The sequence below is a fragment of the Oenanthe melanoleuca genome, chromosome 11 (genome assembly GCF_029582105.1).
Source record: "Oenanthe melanoleuca isolate GR-GAL-2019-014 chromosome 11, OMel1.0, whole genome shotgun sequence".
Classification (NCBI taxonomy): Eukaryota; Metazoa; Chordata; class Aves; order Passeriformes; family Muscicapidae; genus Oenanthe; species Oenanthe melanoleuca.
Genome location: NC_079345.1, coordinates 9,222,896 through 9,239,373, shown reverse-complemented (window position 1 = coordinate 9,239,373; position 16,478 = coordinate 9,222,896). Strand labels below are relative to the sequence as shown.

Genomic DNA, 16,478 nt, shown 5'->3' with positions numbered 1-16,478 from the left:
CTGACTGTTTTGCCTCATCTGGGTTTTTACAACTAATTAAGGAATGAGAACCACAGTGTTCTAGGAGAGAAAGATTTTTTTCCTTTTTTGACCATAAAAAAAGCAGAGATTAACGAAGATGTTAACAAAGATGCCAAAACTGTCAGAAAACAGCTGAAACTTGAGGAAACCACCATGAAAGCAGATATGCTGAACCTCTCCATCCCTGGAAATGGTTTCCACATCTATTATTAATATTACTCAAATGGTATAAGTTTCTAAATAACTAAGTTCTTTTTACATTAAAATACCCCAATATTTTCACTCCAGTTTTCTCAAACTGAGAAACATTTGAGACTAAAAATAGATATATCGTTTAAAATACATATCCTTTTTATACCATACTATTTCTATTGCTACCTAAAAAGTGAACATGCTCCTCTTTATTCAAAGTTTCAACTGGAATAAAACTTCCTGATGTACAATATCAGAAGAAACTGATATCAGAAGGAAAACCCTTGTGAGAACATCAAATGATTGTTTGATTTTGCCCCCTGCAATTTAAGGCTATATTTTCAAAAGTAGCTGTTTCTGAAACAAACATGTTTCTCACAAAATCATATTCATAATTCACTTTGCTAAGTTTGATTGCAAAGGCATTAGTTTGGAGCAGGTGTAGAGCAAAAACAAGAGGTCAAACTCAAATGTCATTCAATAAGCAACATTTTCTAACAGAACAACCAAAGTTCATTCAATTTCCGGACCAGTCCCCACAGAATTAAAAACCTACACCAGGCCTAAGTACTGGTCTCCCTATTTTTGTAACTATGCACAGCTGTTTCAGAAAAAACATCTTAAAAAAAAAAAAAAAAGGCAACTGACTATAGAGACTGAAATCACCTACAGATTTAAAAAACATAAGTGCTGTTTATACCACTGGTGGTAAAAATACAGAAAATAATTCCTCTGTTTCTCCTCTTCTGAGCAGACATAATCAGATTAAGTTTGGTTGTAAAAAGATATTTGAACAAAAATCTACTGCAACTGCAAACATTTCAGTTGTTTACTTATGACAAAGAGTTTCCTGACATACTTTATCCAGGTTCATTTTGAAACAAATCTGGATCTAATGGTTTTCCATTTGTCTTTAGCCCAAACTCAGTAAAATGAGCAGTAATTAACACAAATACACACCACATTGTAAAACACGGAAAAAAGTAGTCAAAATGCAGCTAAAAATAAAAAAAATCAGTGAAACAAGACTTCAGTAAATGCATTTCCAGCTCTCAGTCATGAGCCACTAAAACACAAAATGTGCTGTTGGAAGGAAGACAAGGTTTGCTGTCTCCACTGAGCAAAGGTTTGCAAATACCACAGCCCAGAGACTGAACAGGGCACAGCAGCTCCTTGCTGGGCTGGGGATGGAATTTACATCATCTTCTGCCTTAGGAGAACAGGGGGCAAGAGATGCAGGCAGTCAGGGAAAGGGAAACCAGTGCAGTGCACATTCACTGGCCTGCAGAGCAAGTGGAACAAACTGACTGATACTGGCCTATGGAAACTTGGAGTGCTCCACTCCTGCCATTAATTTAGGAAGTTCTTCATTGACTGATGCAGACAGACCCTGCCCTACAAACTGCTGATCATTTCCCCAAACTTCCACTGAACAGGAGTGCCAAGAGAAGTCATTAATCTAAGCTGGGGTTTCTGTTTCCCAGTGAAGTGAGAACATGGGTGAAAAGAAGAGTTGCAAGTCTAATTATGATATTTTGCATGCAAATATGAACCTGTGTCTGCAGCATCAGATCTATATTAAAACACTTGGGTTAAGATAATGCTTCAAGTAAAGCAGATTTTTGCTAAGCTGATACTGAACTACTGAAATGATTCTATTTGCAACTTCACTTTCTTGCATCTTTTAACTCCTTGTTGCAGGGTGGAATTTATGTGCTCACACTTCTGGACACATTTGCAGCTGGGACTTCAATATTGTTTGCTGTTCTAATGGAGGCAATTGGAGTTTCCTGGTTTTATGGTAAGCACTTCCCTTTTCTTCTTCAGCTCTTAAGGGCAAGTTACTTTCTGCTACTATTAAAACTGAATTTACAGCACTTTACAGTATCTAAGCTTTGTATGTGGTTCACAAACCAGGCCAAAGTTAGTCAAATTTTACTTTACACCCTCTGTCTTTTATCATTTTTTATCATTTTTTTCCTTTCTTTCTGCAGCCCTCCATAATTGGGAAAATATCTATTCATTTTTCTTGAGCAGCTGACAGATGTTTCTACTGACACAGCATGACCTGTTGCTTTATAAAGAACTTATTACAGCCCCAGGTGCTATTTATTCTTATTAAATCTGGCATGATCTTGTCTGCCTCTTTTTTTCTGATAGACCCCTCCTGCCTTAATGACCTAGCTGAATATTAAGCCAGCCTAAAGGCAAGCATTGACATTTTGGCACAGACTAAAAGCATGGAAATTTAGTTCAAATTATACCTATGACAATTTACTATGAAGTTTCTTGTTGCAAAGGCCAACTGTATATGTAAAAGAAGGGAGAGCTTGTTTGCTTTACTGTGCAGATGTACCTTAGTTTTGACTGCTAAGTTGTTACCAATTTTCCTCATGTGCAACCCTGATATCATCTTTCTGATGAATATTCTATTTTTGGGTATTTAACCTGCTCCTGATAATAAATTTTGAAACCTGGGTACCATCATCTGTAGCTATAGCTGTGTTTTGCTTAAAGATTGATTATTAGAACAATTATTTGAAGACAAGCAGTACTGAAAAAGTACATTGTAGAAAAGTGCAGTCTGAGAGCATGGCCTTCTCATCCCCCATTTATAGCAAAAATTGAGCACCAAGCACTGTCTGAGCTCCAAGTGCATCTGTCTGGAAACATATGAATAAAATTCTGATATAACTAGACCTTGTCTTTGACCTTCTACACAATGATAAATTTCAGTCAGTGTTCATAGCAGTTAAAATTCAGTCGCTTTAAAGTTCACAGAAAGCACTGCAAATAGAATCAGATTAAGTTTAAAGAGCATTTGCAGAACCTTCTTGGCTGTTTCTCTTCACCTGGACATAATACTGGAGGCTGGAAAATTTTTTGAGACATTTACACTCAAATGTCCACACCTTGAAAATATTTTGCATCCTGTTATGTTCAATGGACTAACTCAAGCTGTCCCAATTATTTACATTAAATAAATTGTACTGAACTGATCCACATAAAAAGAAGTAATCTTTATGGAAAACTATACATTCTCTCTATTCATGGTAAAAAGCTGCATTTCTGCTGGTTACATAAAGAGTTCCTGATTAAAAGTAAACTTCCTGAACAAATAGAGCAAAATAAATTATAAACAGCCTGACATGACAGAATGCACAGAGCCAATGTCTCTAAGGTGTAAAGTCAGAGCTTGTTTTCTTTTTACAGAAAACAGAGAAGGATACTTTTCCCCCCATTTATACCAGTGTTAATCATCCCATTCTAAAGTGACGTAGTTTTGTACATATTTACAATAAACAGAAGAAGAATTGCCCGAGTTCTCTGGAAAAATCATAAATATGAAATTATATTTGGAATAGGTATAAAGAATATTCTGTGGTGTTCAATGAAGCACTGAAAGGTAAATTTGCCTTTAAGTGGAACAAAGAACTCTCCTTTGACTAATTAAGAATAATATTAATCTCCCTCATTATCAGCAAGCAGTTTGTGTGAATAAGGGTTTACACTGTCCTGCAGTGTACTCATAATAACATAGAGGAATTAGATTACAATAATCCATAACCATCTTAAAAACTACATCCTATTTACAACTCAAATTCTAGATATGTGTGAAGTGCCTCTTTTCAGTGGTAATGCTGCTGTCTGCAACAGGCCTTAAGTGCTCACAGGCATTTAAGTCAGATACAATGATGTCAAAGACACATCTAGACACTGCAAATAGATTAATGTTGTTATTTCTTATGTCTTCTAATTTGTTAGTGGTTTCTGGAAAAGATATTTTGGGTATGCCAGCATCTCAGTCTCGTGCTCACATCCATTCTAGGTGTGGACAGATTCAGTGAAGACATCCAACAAATGATGGGCTTCAAACCAGGCCTCTACTGGAGACTGTGCTGGAAATTTGTTAGTCCTGCTTTTTTATTGGTAAGTGTTGATAATTATTCCATCATGGAAAGAATACTAGTGCATTGCTTCCCAGAATATACAATAGATACCAAGAGCAAGATACCCATCTGCTGTGCCAGATATTGTTAGGATGAATAGAGGACACTCCAATTTAATTCTTTTTTCTCCTTGAAATTATACACTGGTTATATTTTGTATAATACATTTCAGTTGTGAAAGAGAAGCTAATGGTGGTTGTGGTCTTCTTTTCCTTCATTTTACCATGATTTTAAGAAGGAAGCTTTTTTTAGGAACACTTAGGCACTGTCCTCCCTGTCCCTGCAGCACCTCTGCATATTAAACAAACCATTCCCGTGGGTGAATAAGACAGCCAGGGATAAGAGATTGTGTTAGCAAGAATGTATTTTTGATTGGAAGATACCAAGATCCCCAAATTGTGGAATGGCAACACCTTAGAAAAATTAATATACAACTACACCTATAAATAGCTGTATGAAACACTGAAGAATTGTATAAAGTATACCTTGCAAGCTGCCTGTTGGAAAAAACCAAGAAATCATTGCATTAGGGAAAAAAAATCCCAAAGTGTGAATTTGGTTGCTTTGTGTAAAGGTTAGATTCAGTACTAACCTGGAGTTTATATTGGAATCTCTTCCAATGCATATTTGTAAATCAAAAGGTCAGGATAATAATACAGAAATTTGACCTTGCTATGATTTTAGGAGACAATTACTTGCATTAAAGCTGTGCAGCCTTAAAGCAGCACTGGTATTGCAAATATGTACTGGATAGGTTTTTAGGACAGGTCCACATTTTTTAAAATATTAAAGCTATGACCCCAATTCATCCATAAGCACCTACCAAGCCTGCATTAATTATCTTTTTAAACACAGTTGTACAATGGAACTTGTATGGAGCTATATCCTGCAGCACTTCCAGTAGGCTGACTCAAGCAGAATGTGAAAATGCTGGAGCAAGCATCCTTAAGTTTGCACACAAGGAGACAGTTGAAAATTTACATTTTGTCATGAGCACTGTGCCAATCTAGCTAAAGGTGGAGAGCCTGTCAGTTTAACCTTCAGGTAGTTTAAGATGTCCCAGTGAAAGAGCCTCAATACCTTCCTAGAAAAGCCTGAAAATGTAAGGGTCAGAATAAACCTGTAGATAATGCATCTCTCACTCATCAGAACACACACTTCTTTTTTTCCATCTGGAAGTTCTTGAAGCTCTTTCTCCATATTGTCTGCAGCTATGTACATAATCCCAAGAAAAAATCACAAAATGGAATTAGTATTTTTCCAACCAGATTCCACACTGTCATCTTCCTTTAACCCACACTGTCCTGGTGCAGTCTTTGAAATCCTAGGCTCAAAATATTTTAACTGGAAATTGAAATATGGAGCAGAACATATAGCCCCAAAGAACCAAATCAAGGATATTTGCATGTTATACAACCCATAGGGATTTAATAGGACAGAAGCAGGGTGGTACCACACTCTTTCCTTCTTGCACCTAGCACTGGACAGGGAAGGAAAAAACAACTTTGTTTTCCAGGCCATAAGGCTGCTCTACCTTTCCTCAGTACATGTATCATGCTGGAGTTTGCATTATGCCTCTCATTGAAAAATGTGTACAAATCTTCTAAAGGAAGTCTAATAATCCTGGAAAACAAAGAAAATAAGAACAATAGATCCTGCAGAGTTTTTTCTTGACTACAAGAATCCTTTTTCAACATCTGAAACACTAGTTTAAATAAGGCAGTAGTGGGCAATTACCTGATCTTCCCACCAAAATTTCAAGTAATCTGTGTCCACAGAATGAACTGTTAATACTAGTAAACACATCAAGAACTTCAACTGCTTAAGCAGAAAGAGGCACAAAATAAACAGGCTGCAGGTAAATCCTAAAGCTGCCTTCAAATAGACTTTAGGGTGGCTGGCTAACAGAACACCTGGAATCAGTTCCAGTAAGGTTCTTCATCTTAAAACCGTGGTTCATTTTCTACTTTCTTCTCTAGTTTGTTGTGATAGTCAGCATAATAAATTTCAAGCCTCTGACCTATGATGACTACACCTTCCCTCTGTGGGCAAACCGCATTGGCTGGGGAATAGCATTATCCTCCATGATCCTGGTGCCTGCCTACATCATCTATAAATTTATGAATGTGCGTGGGACCTTTAAAGAAGTAAGTGGAACACTAATCAAATGTCATGAAATGTTGCTGTGAAGTGAAATGAAATGGCTGGGTCTAAGTTGGCAGTTTATTTTTCCCCCAAAACTTATTACTTATGAGTGACCTTTTGAATCCATCTGTCAGGTGGATCAGTGGTTTGAGGTAGGATTACTGCATTCTGTTTGAGTTTCTAGACAGAAGTTAGCTTTCAGACAGCACCATAATCATTGTGAAAAATTATTTTTATGCATGTAATTGATCTAATTGATGAGATTAGGTTTTTGTAATTAAAAAAGAATGTACAAATTATGGTACCTTCATATTCAGCCATGAGGTATGGTCTTCAAACTGTTCTTTTCTTTATCAGTTCAAAATGGCACATGATTAAGATTCACTAACCATACCATTTTTACCATCATATTAACTTTACCTTCACTGTCTATATACCCTCACTATTATCTCTAGTCTTAAAACCTCTAATGGTGCTCAGAAGCCTCCTCACCATTATTTTTTTCCCATCACATTCTAATTTTATAACCTTACTTAGATCCACTGACTTACACCTAGTTCTACTGCTCTCCCTTCCTGCAGCTACACCTACACAATGGTCTAGAAAGATTTTGATGCTCTTAGGCAAATCATTGAAGCAACACCACACACAGAACTAAGCAGAAAATAGGATCTCAACCTTTATGTAAATAGGTCACATGCCCCTCACACTGACCCAGCAAACCCAAAGGAGCAAAGGTCTTGTTTCTGAAACATTACAGTGATCTCATGTAATGTTAACCTCAGAAAGGTGCCCCAAAGCTGGACCTCCTCAGCTGCCCTGTTCCATCAGCTCCCACATCTCAATGTTGTGCACAATTTCTCCATCTCATTTTCAGAAATTCTGTAAGCCTTTTATTTTGTTCCATCTTGGGAGGGTTACAAACCCATTTTTCTAGGAGCATTTAAGTCTCAAAGAATAATTTGTACTGGCCCATCAGACTTTTGCCCTATTGCTCAGGTTTACTGATATGGGCGTGCAGAAGCCTTTGACCAAAACCACATCCTCTCATTCATCTGTGTTGTTAGCAAGGTCTGGGTTGGCTGTTACTGCTCCCCTGTTTTCCCATGAGCATCATGGCAAAAGGCTAATACATGACATCCAAGTAACTAGCTCAAGATATGGTGCCCTAAATTGAGGCTTTTAAAAGAATGGGAAAGGGTAGGAACCTAATCTAATGGAAACTCCTTAAGCTGGTTGAAAATTCCTAATAATCAAAACTCTAATTCCTAAATAAAATTCCTAATAAAAATTCCTAATAAACCAAATGTGATCTCAAAGGGCACAGCACAGAGTAGACAGAGCAGATGAGCTGGGACATACCAGTCCCCCCTCCCTCTCCCACTCTGGGGTTGGCCAACCCTCTTACAGCACTAAGAGAAAAGCAAGAATTTAGGGGATCTGAGGCCTGTGATATCAAATTGTTCCTGATGTTCTTTTCTATATGCACTTGCTAAATATTTGGACTTAGTATTTGCATAAACTTTCTACTGTTGCTTCTTATATTAAAGGGCTTATAATAGGCTTATTCTCTCAGTGACTGAGTAAAGGCACATGATGCAGTGATATTAAAGTCACAATTTTAAATAAAGTTCATGCTACTTCCCCACTATAGATTGGGGATTACTTCATATGGCTGACTTTTTCCTCTTCTTCCTGTCTGGTTTAGAGACTAGCTTACTGCATCACACCTGAAAATGAGCACCAACTCGTGGCCCAAGGAAATGTCAGGCAGTTTAAGGTTTGTACACCTTTCACATGCTTCTTCTCCTGACAACAGCCCTTTCCTGTCTTTGGCAACAGCTACAGGTTTGCACCAACCATGGTGAATGCCTTTGCAGGTCTGTAGTTCTTTATTTCTGCCAGCATGACAAGATGCAGGAGGCTCAGTACCACATGCATCAACCATTTTGGAAGGCTTTTGGGACCTTCCTTCTGTGACTGAGGAGAGGCAGAATTGATATTCTCAATTTTCTCAGTTTTACAGATCACCTGAATCTGGTATTTTAGGTTGTGTTTGAATACAGTGAGATGTCACCAAGAAACAAAGGTATTTCCAAACTATCATGTGAACTTGAAGAGGTCATGGCCTCTCACCGAGTTACTGCACAGCAACCTGAAGTCCTGTCTCCAAAACTGTAATTATGCCTCACAATACATGGTAAACAGCAAAAAATATCCAGAGTCAGAGCTTACCTATAATGTCATGAAATGATGGACCAGGTTACGTGGAATTGGCTTTCCCCACAGGACTGGAGTTGATTGAAAACACTGCTGGAGACTTCATAAGCCATGAAAAATATGCTATAGGTTTCCAAATACTGCTTTCCTTTTAGCAAATAAAATGAGCTTATTGAAATAAACTCCTTTATGTAGAAGATAAAAAGGATGCAAATGTGAAGCTTGTTACACTTATCAGCATTCATTCTGGACCACTTTCTGTCTTCAAAGTTGAAAGCAACTAGAATTATGCACACCTCCACAAAACGTGACCCAGATTTTATAGTGGTGGTTTGTATGTTGAAAAAATAAATCTGGCTTTTGCTTATTCTGAAAGATATTGTTTGAAGTAAATTTTGGCTTTTAAAGGACATAATCTGTGTAGATTTATGGGATGCAGAATGAAAGCACAAATAGGCTTCCTGTTTCATGACCACAATTTATTTGATGTGGCCAAGAATATGAAATAGCACAGCACCTCTTCCTGCCTCCTCTTTCTTCTGTTCCTGCCCTCAGTTGTCAGATGATTTACTGCTCCTGCTGTAACTCAGTGTTTCCAGGGGCAGGTGTTCCTGTGTGAACATCAACACAGCCATTCCACAGTGCTAGTCTTCTGAACACAAATCTATGACAAAAAGGTAGCAAATTAATTTCCCTTAAATTAGAAAACGCTGTCCTCAGAAGTAAACTACTAAAGTTAAACCATGCCAAACACGAGAGCATTTTAATTTGCTGAGATCTTCAATGAACAGCTAGGAATGGCTTTGTTAGTGCTAAAGCATATTTAGTGTTTTGTTCACAATGTTTTAAGATTGTAAACAAAACACTGCCTACTGTAACCAAACAAACACAAATATTTTATTCCCATATATGTCTGGCAGTTCTGAATTTTAAAACTGAATTGAGATCTGACTAAGTAGTCTTTACATTCAGTGCATTTCTCACTGCAAACTGGACTAAACAGAAATTTAGTTACAGAGTGGATAATCTATCCATTATTTTGAAACTCCTTTGTAACTCTAGATTTGTCTAGATCTGCCAGCATCATCATTTGAATCAATGGTGTAATTTAACAACCACTTCTGTTTCCTTACAGCTCCAGCACTGGCTAACAATATGACAACCAACAGACGAAGGAAAAAGCCCACGTTCAGCTAAACTGAGAATACAGCAAAGTCAAGTTCAAAGCTCCCTCACTTATGCTTGGACCAGGCTGGCCCAGAGCTTATCCACTGACTCTTTGAGGGAAGACATCTGCTCTCTGTTGTCAATGCCTCCCTTCTATTACTTGGCTTCAAATGATCTTTAAAGACTCCATTTAATTTTTCTTGCATCCTTTGGTGCCATGAGATCCCTACATGACCAAAACTTGTGAGTTTTGCTATAGGCAGAAGTGGAGGAAGGGGGAGCAGAGGAAAAGAGCAATCAGCATAAGTTAAGTGCTTTTCTATTGTGAAGAAGTGAATTAAACTTTTCTGACAGTAATAACTTCTTCAGATATTCATGCCACAACCTATTTTAAACCAATACCACCTGAGCACTCTTAGATCTAAGGAAAGAGTACACCTCAGTTATGACAAAAGAACAATTTTACTACTCATCATTCATTAGCTTTCTTGCCATACTGTCCTTTAGGATGTGAGTTGCATCCTTCTGAAATGAAGACTCAGTACTTCATTTTCAGTGGTTTTTATTAGTTCCTTCTCTTGGTGAAGAACATTGTCTTTGCTGTGCATGTCCATTTTCTAACCAGCTCCATTACACTGAAGCTGAAGAGCAACAGGAAGAGAATTCCTGTTGCAGTTACTAGTGCAGAACACAGCTTAATACCACAGTGTACTTCATGAAAGAGAAATTCCCTTATATCAAAAATTGAAATGGTTTATCATATGATCCACACTCTGCAGACTTTTCTAGCTAAACATGAAAGTTACATCCAAACAGACAGACTCTCATCTTTTTCTTGTATTTTGTTCCAAAGCAAAAATGTAAAATATATAAGAGATAATTTTTGGAATTATATAATTACCAAGTGGCACAAAAACCCAAACTGGCTTTATTCCCCTGCTGTGAACATATTATTATTATAATTTAACCAGGATATCACCTACAAAAATGTAGTAAGATTTTGCTGAATAATTTAAGATATATTTTAGGCACAGTCAGCTCTCTAAACCTATTCCATCTCTGTTCTCTAGTAGTATTATGCAAAGTAGAAGATACAGAACAAAATCTGCATTTGGGTGCTGTTCTAATTGTGGTCACTTGTCACTGTAGGAGCTTTCAAGTGATCACTACATTCAGTAGCTTTGAGTGAGGTCTTGTAATTATTTATCACTAGGTCTACAGCAATTTTCAGAGGCAGTAGCTTCTCAGCTGGATCCAACCCAGAGTTACCTCTAGACATTACCTCTGATTTTTTTTTTTTTGTCTCTATACATTCAATTGAGCTTGTCTTTTAAATGTATGTAGTGCTTCCTCTTTTTTTAAAAAAAAAGACCTTTTAAATGGATGGGCCTTTTTATTTATAAAACAATTTTTGTTGAGTTGTTCTCTTTTTTAAATAGCCAAATTTTAAAGTGCCAAGTGCTTTTGGGCTTTTTCTATTTAACATTGATTTCTGTTCAAAATAATGAAAGGCAAATTTCTCTCCTTATTCATTCTGTTCCTCCAACATATCCAACACTTCAGAATGAATCAAGTGTTGTCCTTCTCTTGAAGAGTCTCTGTGACAAACAGTAGTTTTATTTAAACAGGGATTTAAACCCAAAGAATACTTTCTTCTAATTATAAAGGAAGTCTTATTTTCTGGCCCAGCTGATGGCCAACAGCTGCTTAAGCCCTGTTATTAAATATATTTCAATAATAAAGGAATTCCAAATGTTGCAGTTCTAATGCTGTAATTACACAAAAGGCTAAATAGTGAAAATAAGTTGAAGGTTTCAAAAAAGTCATCCCACCAACTTCCCAGTTAATCTCATTTTTATTGGTTGCCAGACTACATGAGAATCTTTCCATTGTTTTAAAGCCTGCTTTTCAACAATACAGCTGCTTCAGTCACTGCCTTGGCATGGCTCAAAAGCTTCTTAGCATAGATGTAATTACCAAGTTTTGAAAGTTCTAGGGGCTGTTTAACGTGGAGCTTTAATAGGTTGTCACTTTACACATTGTTTGGTTGGCTCATGATTGGAAATGCTAAAACCTCCACCAACACTCACTTGTGACACAGCACCATCCCCACAGCACAGCCCACACAGGAAAAAAAAGTTACATTTCCTGACCACTCTGCTCTGACATAGCAGCAAAGACACCCTACATGGGAGTGAAATCAGCTTTACCCTGTGTGTTCAGCTTTGATTGCATTTTTAATACCAACTCCCAAGGCAATTACCTACTGCATTATTATTGTTTCTGTTACTGTATAACTTCTTGGGTTTAGTGTAGAATTTATAGCTCAGGACTACATTGCACTATTGCCACCTTGTTCTGAGGTTTTCTAGGTAAAGGACTTGCAGTCTATACAGAAGACAAAAGTTTTATCAAAGAAAGTAGGAATCTTAGTACCAGAATTAGCCTGAATGAAAAAGACAATACACAGTGCATGGCTGCATAGGTAGACTTTATATTCAAGATGTTGCCCAAAGAAAGTCTCCCCATAAATATGACAAGAGATAAATGTCTTCAATTCTCCACAGAATAAGATGATGAACTACCTCATGCCTCTTGGATGATGAAAGATGCCATTAGACAAACTAACATCTATACAAATGAGAAACACTTCTGTGAAGACCAGGTTATGTTCATTTCCTCCACTCAGTGATATGGTACAGACAGTCCAATAAGAAGCCATAGCATGGGCACCCACCTCCCCTCACATACCTGCTTTGGGTTCCCAAATACATTTTCAATACAAAAATATCAAATGCCACAAAGACACTCATCTCCCTTCATTTAAAACACTTGTAGTGTAAAACAAAAGACCAAAGCCTCCAATCAGGTCTTTATCATCCATGTCACTAAACTCCAAGTCTTCCCCTAAATCCATCTTGACTTTTCAGCCCAGCAGCTCACCCTTCCCCTCAGCTGCACCTATTTCAAGAACAGACCCTCTCTGGGGAATGCCACTCTCCCAGGTATTCCTCATGTATATGCTGACTGAGTAGGCAGCCCACTTTTTAAAGAAGAAATTTTTTGGCACAAGCTGCAGAATCATCTGCTTGCTAATTATGTTGGGTTTTTGGGTAACAAGCCCATGGGAAGAGTTCAGTGAAGCAATTAACAGTTGAATTGACAGTTCTAGAAAATATTTCCTCATAAGCTTTTCTAAATCTGATAAAGGAAGCAGCTGACATGTGTCAGTATCTCTCTTCTGACCTTTCTTTGACCAGTGAAAAAGAGCAGCCTGTGATCCATGATGTTGCATCAATCCACAGAAAGTTAGTTAGCACCAAGGAAAGATTCTCCATTCTTTCTTTGAACCCCTCCCTGCTATCATTCAGCTAGATAATTCTCACATCCTTGGAACTACTCTACAGCTACATTACTAGAACTCCTCAGATTTAGATTTCTGGAAGAAACAGTGGGCCTTTCAAGGCGATAGTCCAAAAAGCACTAGTGCTATTTGTTATTGAGCCCCTGTTTGACCCACATCTTTTTTATCAGTCCTTCTTGTGCTCAGTCATGTCCTGAGACATACACTCTGGCAACACTTGAAAGACATCTTACCATACTTAGGGATTCTGCAGGATATCCAGGATCAAACATGATACTTTAAATTTAGAATGTAGGAGAATTACTTGGCTGTTACTACTGTGCATGTTCCCTAACTGAACGTGCAATGTGTCTTGTATGTACTTTTCCCAGAGGAAATTTCCTGTACTTGGTCATTTCTTCTCAGCAAAATACCATTTAGGTGTTATTATTTAAAAGGGTCAAGCCCAAAATTTTTGTATATACATTTACTTCTTATGCTATTGTTTTGACATGAATTAAGTTTATTTTATACTGTTGGGTTGTAGGAGGCCACATCAAAGTTCTTTTGCTGTTAATGTCTCTTTTGCAGTTCTTCCAATTCATACAGCATTAATTAGCAGATATTTGCTTTTATGGAGTAGATAGCTTTCATTCATATCCTGGACTGCTTCCCTAAATTTCATGAGGAATTGGCAAATGTTTAAGAATTTCTCTCTTAAGAATGAAATTAAAACTGTAGCTCAACAATTTCAAGAGAGGTGAGACTTAAAAATATTTTGTTTGCAGTGCCATGTTAAAACATTTTAAAATGAGCCTGAAGGACTCAGACATTAGAAAGTTATCACAGTTCAACAAATGACAATACATAGCCCTACCTGCAGAAATTGTGTGAACTCTGAGCCTCTTGGAGCAGTACACTAGGACCTTTTTGTTCTAACACACTTTATTTTCTCAATACTAGGAATAATTGTGGCCCAGAGACCACCTCATGTAAGAGCCCAATTTTCATAATGTAAAGGCTAACATGATGTTTCAGATTAGACCCTGAACAACTTGGGAGACTTCCTCTGACTCATGTCCATGCTCCTGTTGGTGACTGTGGGCTTTCCTAGCTAGCCAGTGGAAAGTGATTAATTTGTACAGAGGTACTGGTCAAATTTAGACCAAATTTAGATGCATCTAAATTCATCAGAGAGCTAAATAGGCAATAAAACCATTCCATCAGTAAAAGAACATAACAGGGTAATACAGTCACTTTTAAGAACAGCTTTTGACTGGTTTTCCTTCACCATTAAAAACCAGAATGTGCTTAGACAGATTGCAGTCACTTTGTGACTGAGGAGCAGAAGAGGCTGATGAACTGAAGGCACCAGAAGAATATAAATGACACAGAATATAAATGACACAGATATGATTGTGCTCAGTGAAATGGTGCTCTTAGAAGGACATGGAGGTCTCTAGATCTGAGTGGCTGGGAGGAGCAGGCGGTAAATGGAGAGGTTTAAGTCTCAGTCCAGCAGTGCAGCCCTCGTGTCCATTGACCATGTCTGCATTAATTCCATGGGAACAGGGGCCTTTCCTGCCCAAGCACTGACAGCAAGATTGAGTCACCCTTGTGCTTTGCTTTCCTCCTTTCTTAAGGTGTTTCTGTAGCTGCTGTGCTAAACATGAGTTGCCTAATTTCATTATAAGGAAACAGAATAAATTCAATGAATTAAGAGAATTACTAAGCCTTAAGCTGGCTTTCTCTTGAAGGTGTCATGCTGTTTCTTGGTCACTGCCAAGAGGCACCAAGCTGCAGGTGACCTGCATTGGTAATTTACCTTGCACTCTCTGTGAACCTTTCTGCAAGACTTAGCTCTCCTTTGCTATGGGCAATATCAGTTACAAAGAGAGAACCTCCAAACAGTACATTTTGAAAATAAATCCTAATAGGTCTGATGAAGATTTGCCTTACAAATAAAAGCTTTACAGTGAGCATTTACTTGGTTTACACCAGTGTTTTACTTAATTTTTAATGCCTTTTTATAGCGGTGACTAGAATTTAACTTAGATAAGGGTACCTCTGTATAGCAAATATTTTAATATTTTTACCAGTTTTTTTAATTTTCATAGAATATATGTATATTGTAAGGCGAGAAATTCAACTTTGATGTAACAAGGTTATCACACAAGACCTATCTCTCCATTATAAGGTTTTGTAGTCAGCCAGTCTAGTTCAATAATATGTTGGCCTTTGATTATAAAGGTAAAAATGTGATACAGGAGAATAGAACATTACCTACAGCTAATGCACATTGTAGCACAATATTCTCCATTGCTGCCTTAATCTCATAGAATGAAATCATGTGTTTTTAGTTTATATTCTAAAAAAAAGACCAAAAAATCCAGAGTATCTTTGGCTGCAATTTTGTGTTTTTAGATGACTTAACATTAAACCAAATGTGTTAGTGTCCAGTAAATCTACTTCCAAAGCAAGAGAACACATTGTAGTTTTCAGGAATAAGTCTTCATAGGAGCTCAAAACTTGCCACTAGTAAAAGTACTCTCCAAAGTGCCCCAGTGACCAAAAGTGTCCAAACACAGCCACATGTTTCCATGCCTGATTCCATTAAGTGTGCAATCTGCAGGTCAATTTTGCCTTTTTTATTTTAAAGTCTTTGGTTATCTGGGGGAAATGGCATTTCAAATTCTTTTCATTAATTTTTGGTTTTTCAAAGGGAGACACCTACATGCCCATGTGTATAATTAGAAACAACTTACATTTCTTATAAATATGGATATGGATGTGTGTGATGTGTGCTGGTTAACTATACTTAAAATGCTGATACAGATGGTGAATGTAAAGTATTTGTCCTCATACCTCTGTCTTTCTGTGATCAGTGTAAATAAGAACTGTTTTAAGCTGTGCATTAATGTAACAGATTATCCCAATATTGTGTATAAAATTATTTAAATAAAACCTGACAAATATGCACATAAAAAGAGTATAAAGAAAAGGATTATGTAACAAGAATTTACTTCTGTCAATTAAAAGCTGAAATGAAATTTTTGGGTTTTGTCAATACTATTCCAGCTAAAGCTTTGCAGGGCAGCTGATCCTTGGCTTGGCAGAGAATTAAAACAAAATCCCAAATGCTGGAAACCTACACAGCACTCAGCCTTCAGGAGATTGTTCACATCCTTTTGGTGTCCAGTGGATGCAGAAGGCAGATTTATTTCTATATTTGAACTCCTTTCAGCAAAATAATTTCAGAAATGCAACAAAGCTTTCACAACCACTCAGTGAAAGGAAATAATCAAGATCTTCTAGGAACAAGAATCAAGATGCATAGAACAGATACTCTAATTCCCTAAGGCTACATGGGTCTCCTTTTCACAAGAAATTCCTTTTGCCTTGTCAATTTGGCCATAAGTAATAATAGCCATAAGCACACT

The 16,478-nt window shown here is 37.3% G+C and overlaps 1 protein-coding gene across 2 annotated transcripts in view; it reads left to right on the top strand.

Moving 5' to 3' along the window:
• The window catches only part of SLC6A2 (solute carrier family 6 member 2), a 56,352-nt gene extending 40,264 nt beyond the window's left edge, over positions 1-16,088 (top strand). The window contains exons 10-14 of one of the 2 annotated variants that reach the window (XM_056500812.1): positions 1,915-2,014; positions 4,043-4,143; positions 6,143-6,310; positions 8,017-8,088; positions 9,664-16,088. In XM_056500812.1, coding sequence (XP_056356787.1) covers positions 1,915-2,014; positions 4,043-4,143; positions 6,143-6,310; positions 8,017-8,088; positions 9,664-9,687 — 465 coding nt within the window. In that variant the 3' untranslated portion in view covers positions 9,688-16,088. The remainder of the gene's footprint in view (positions 1-1,914; positions 2,015-4,042; positions 4,144-6,142; positions 6,311-8,016; positions 8,089-9,663) is intronic. The other variant, XM_056500813.1, reaches the window with a different exon arrangement.
• The last annotated feature ends 390 nt before the right edge of the window (positions 16,089-16,478 follow it).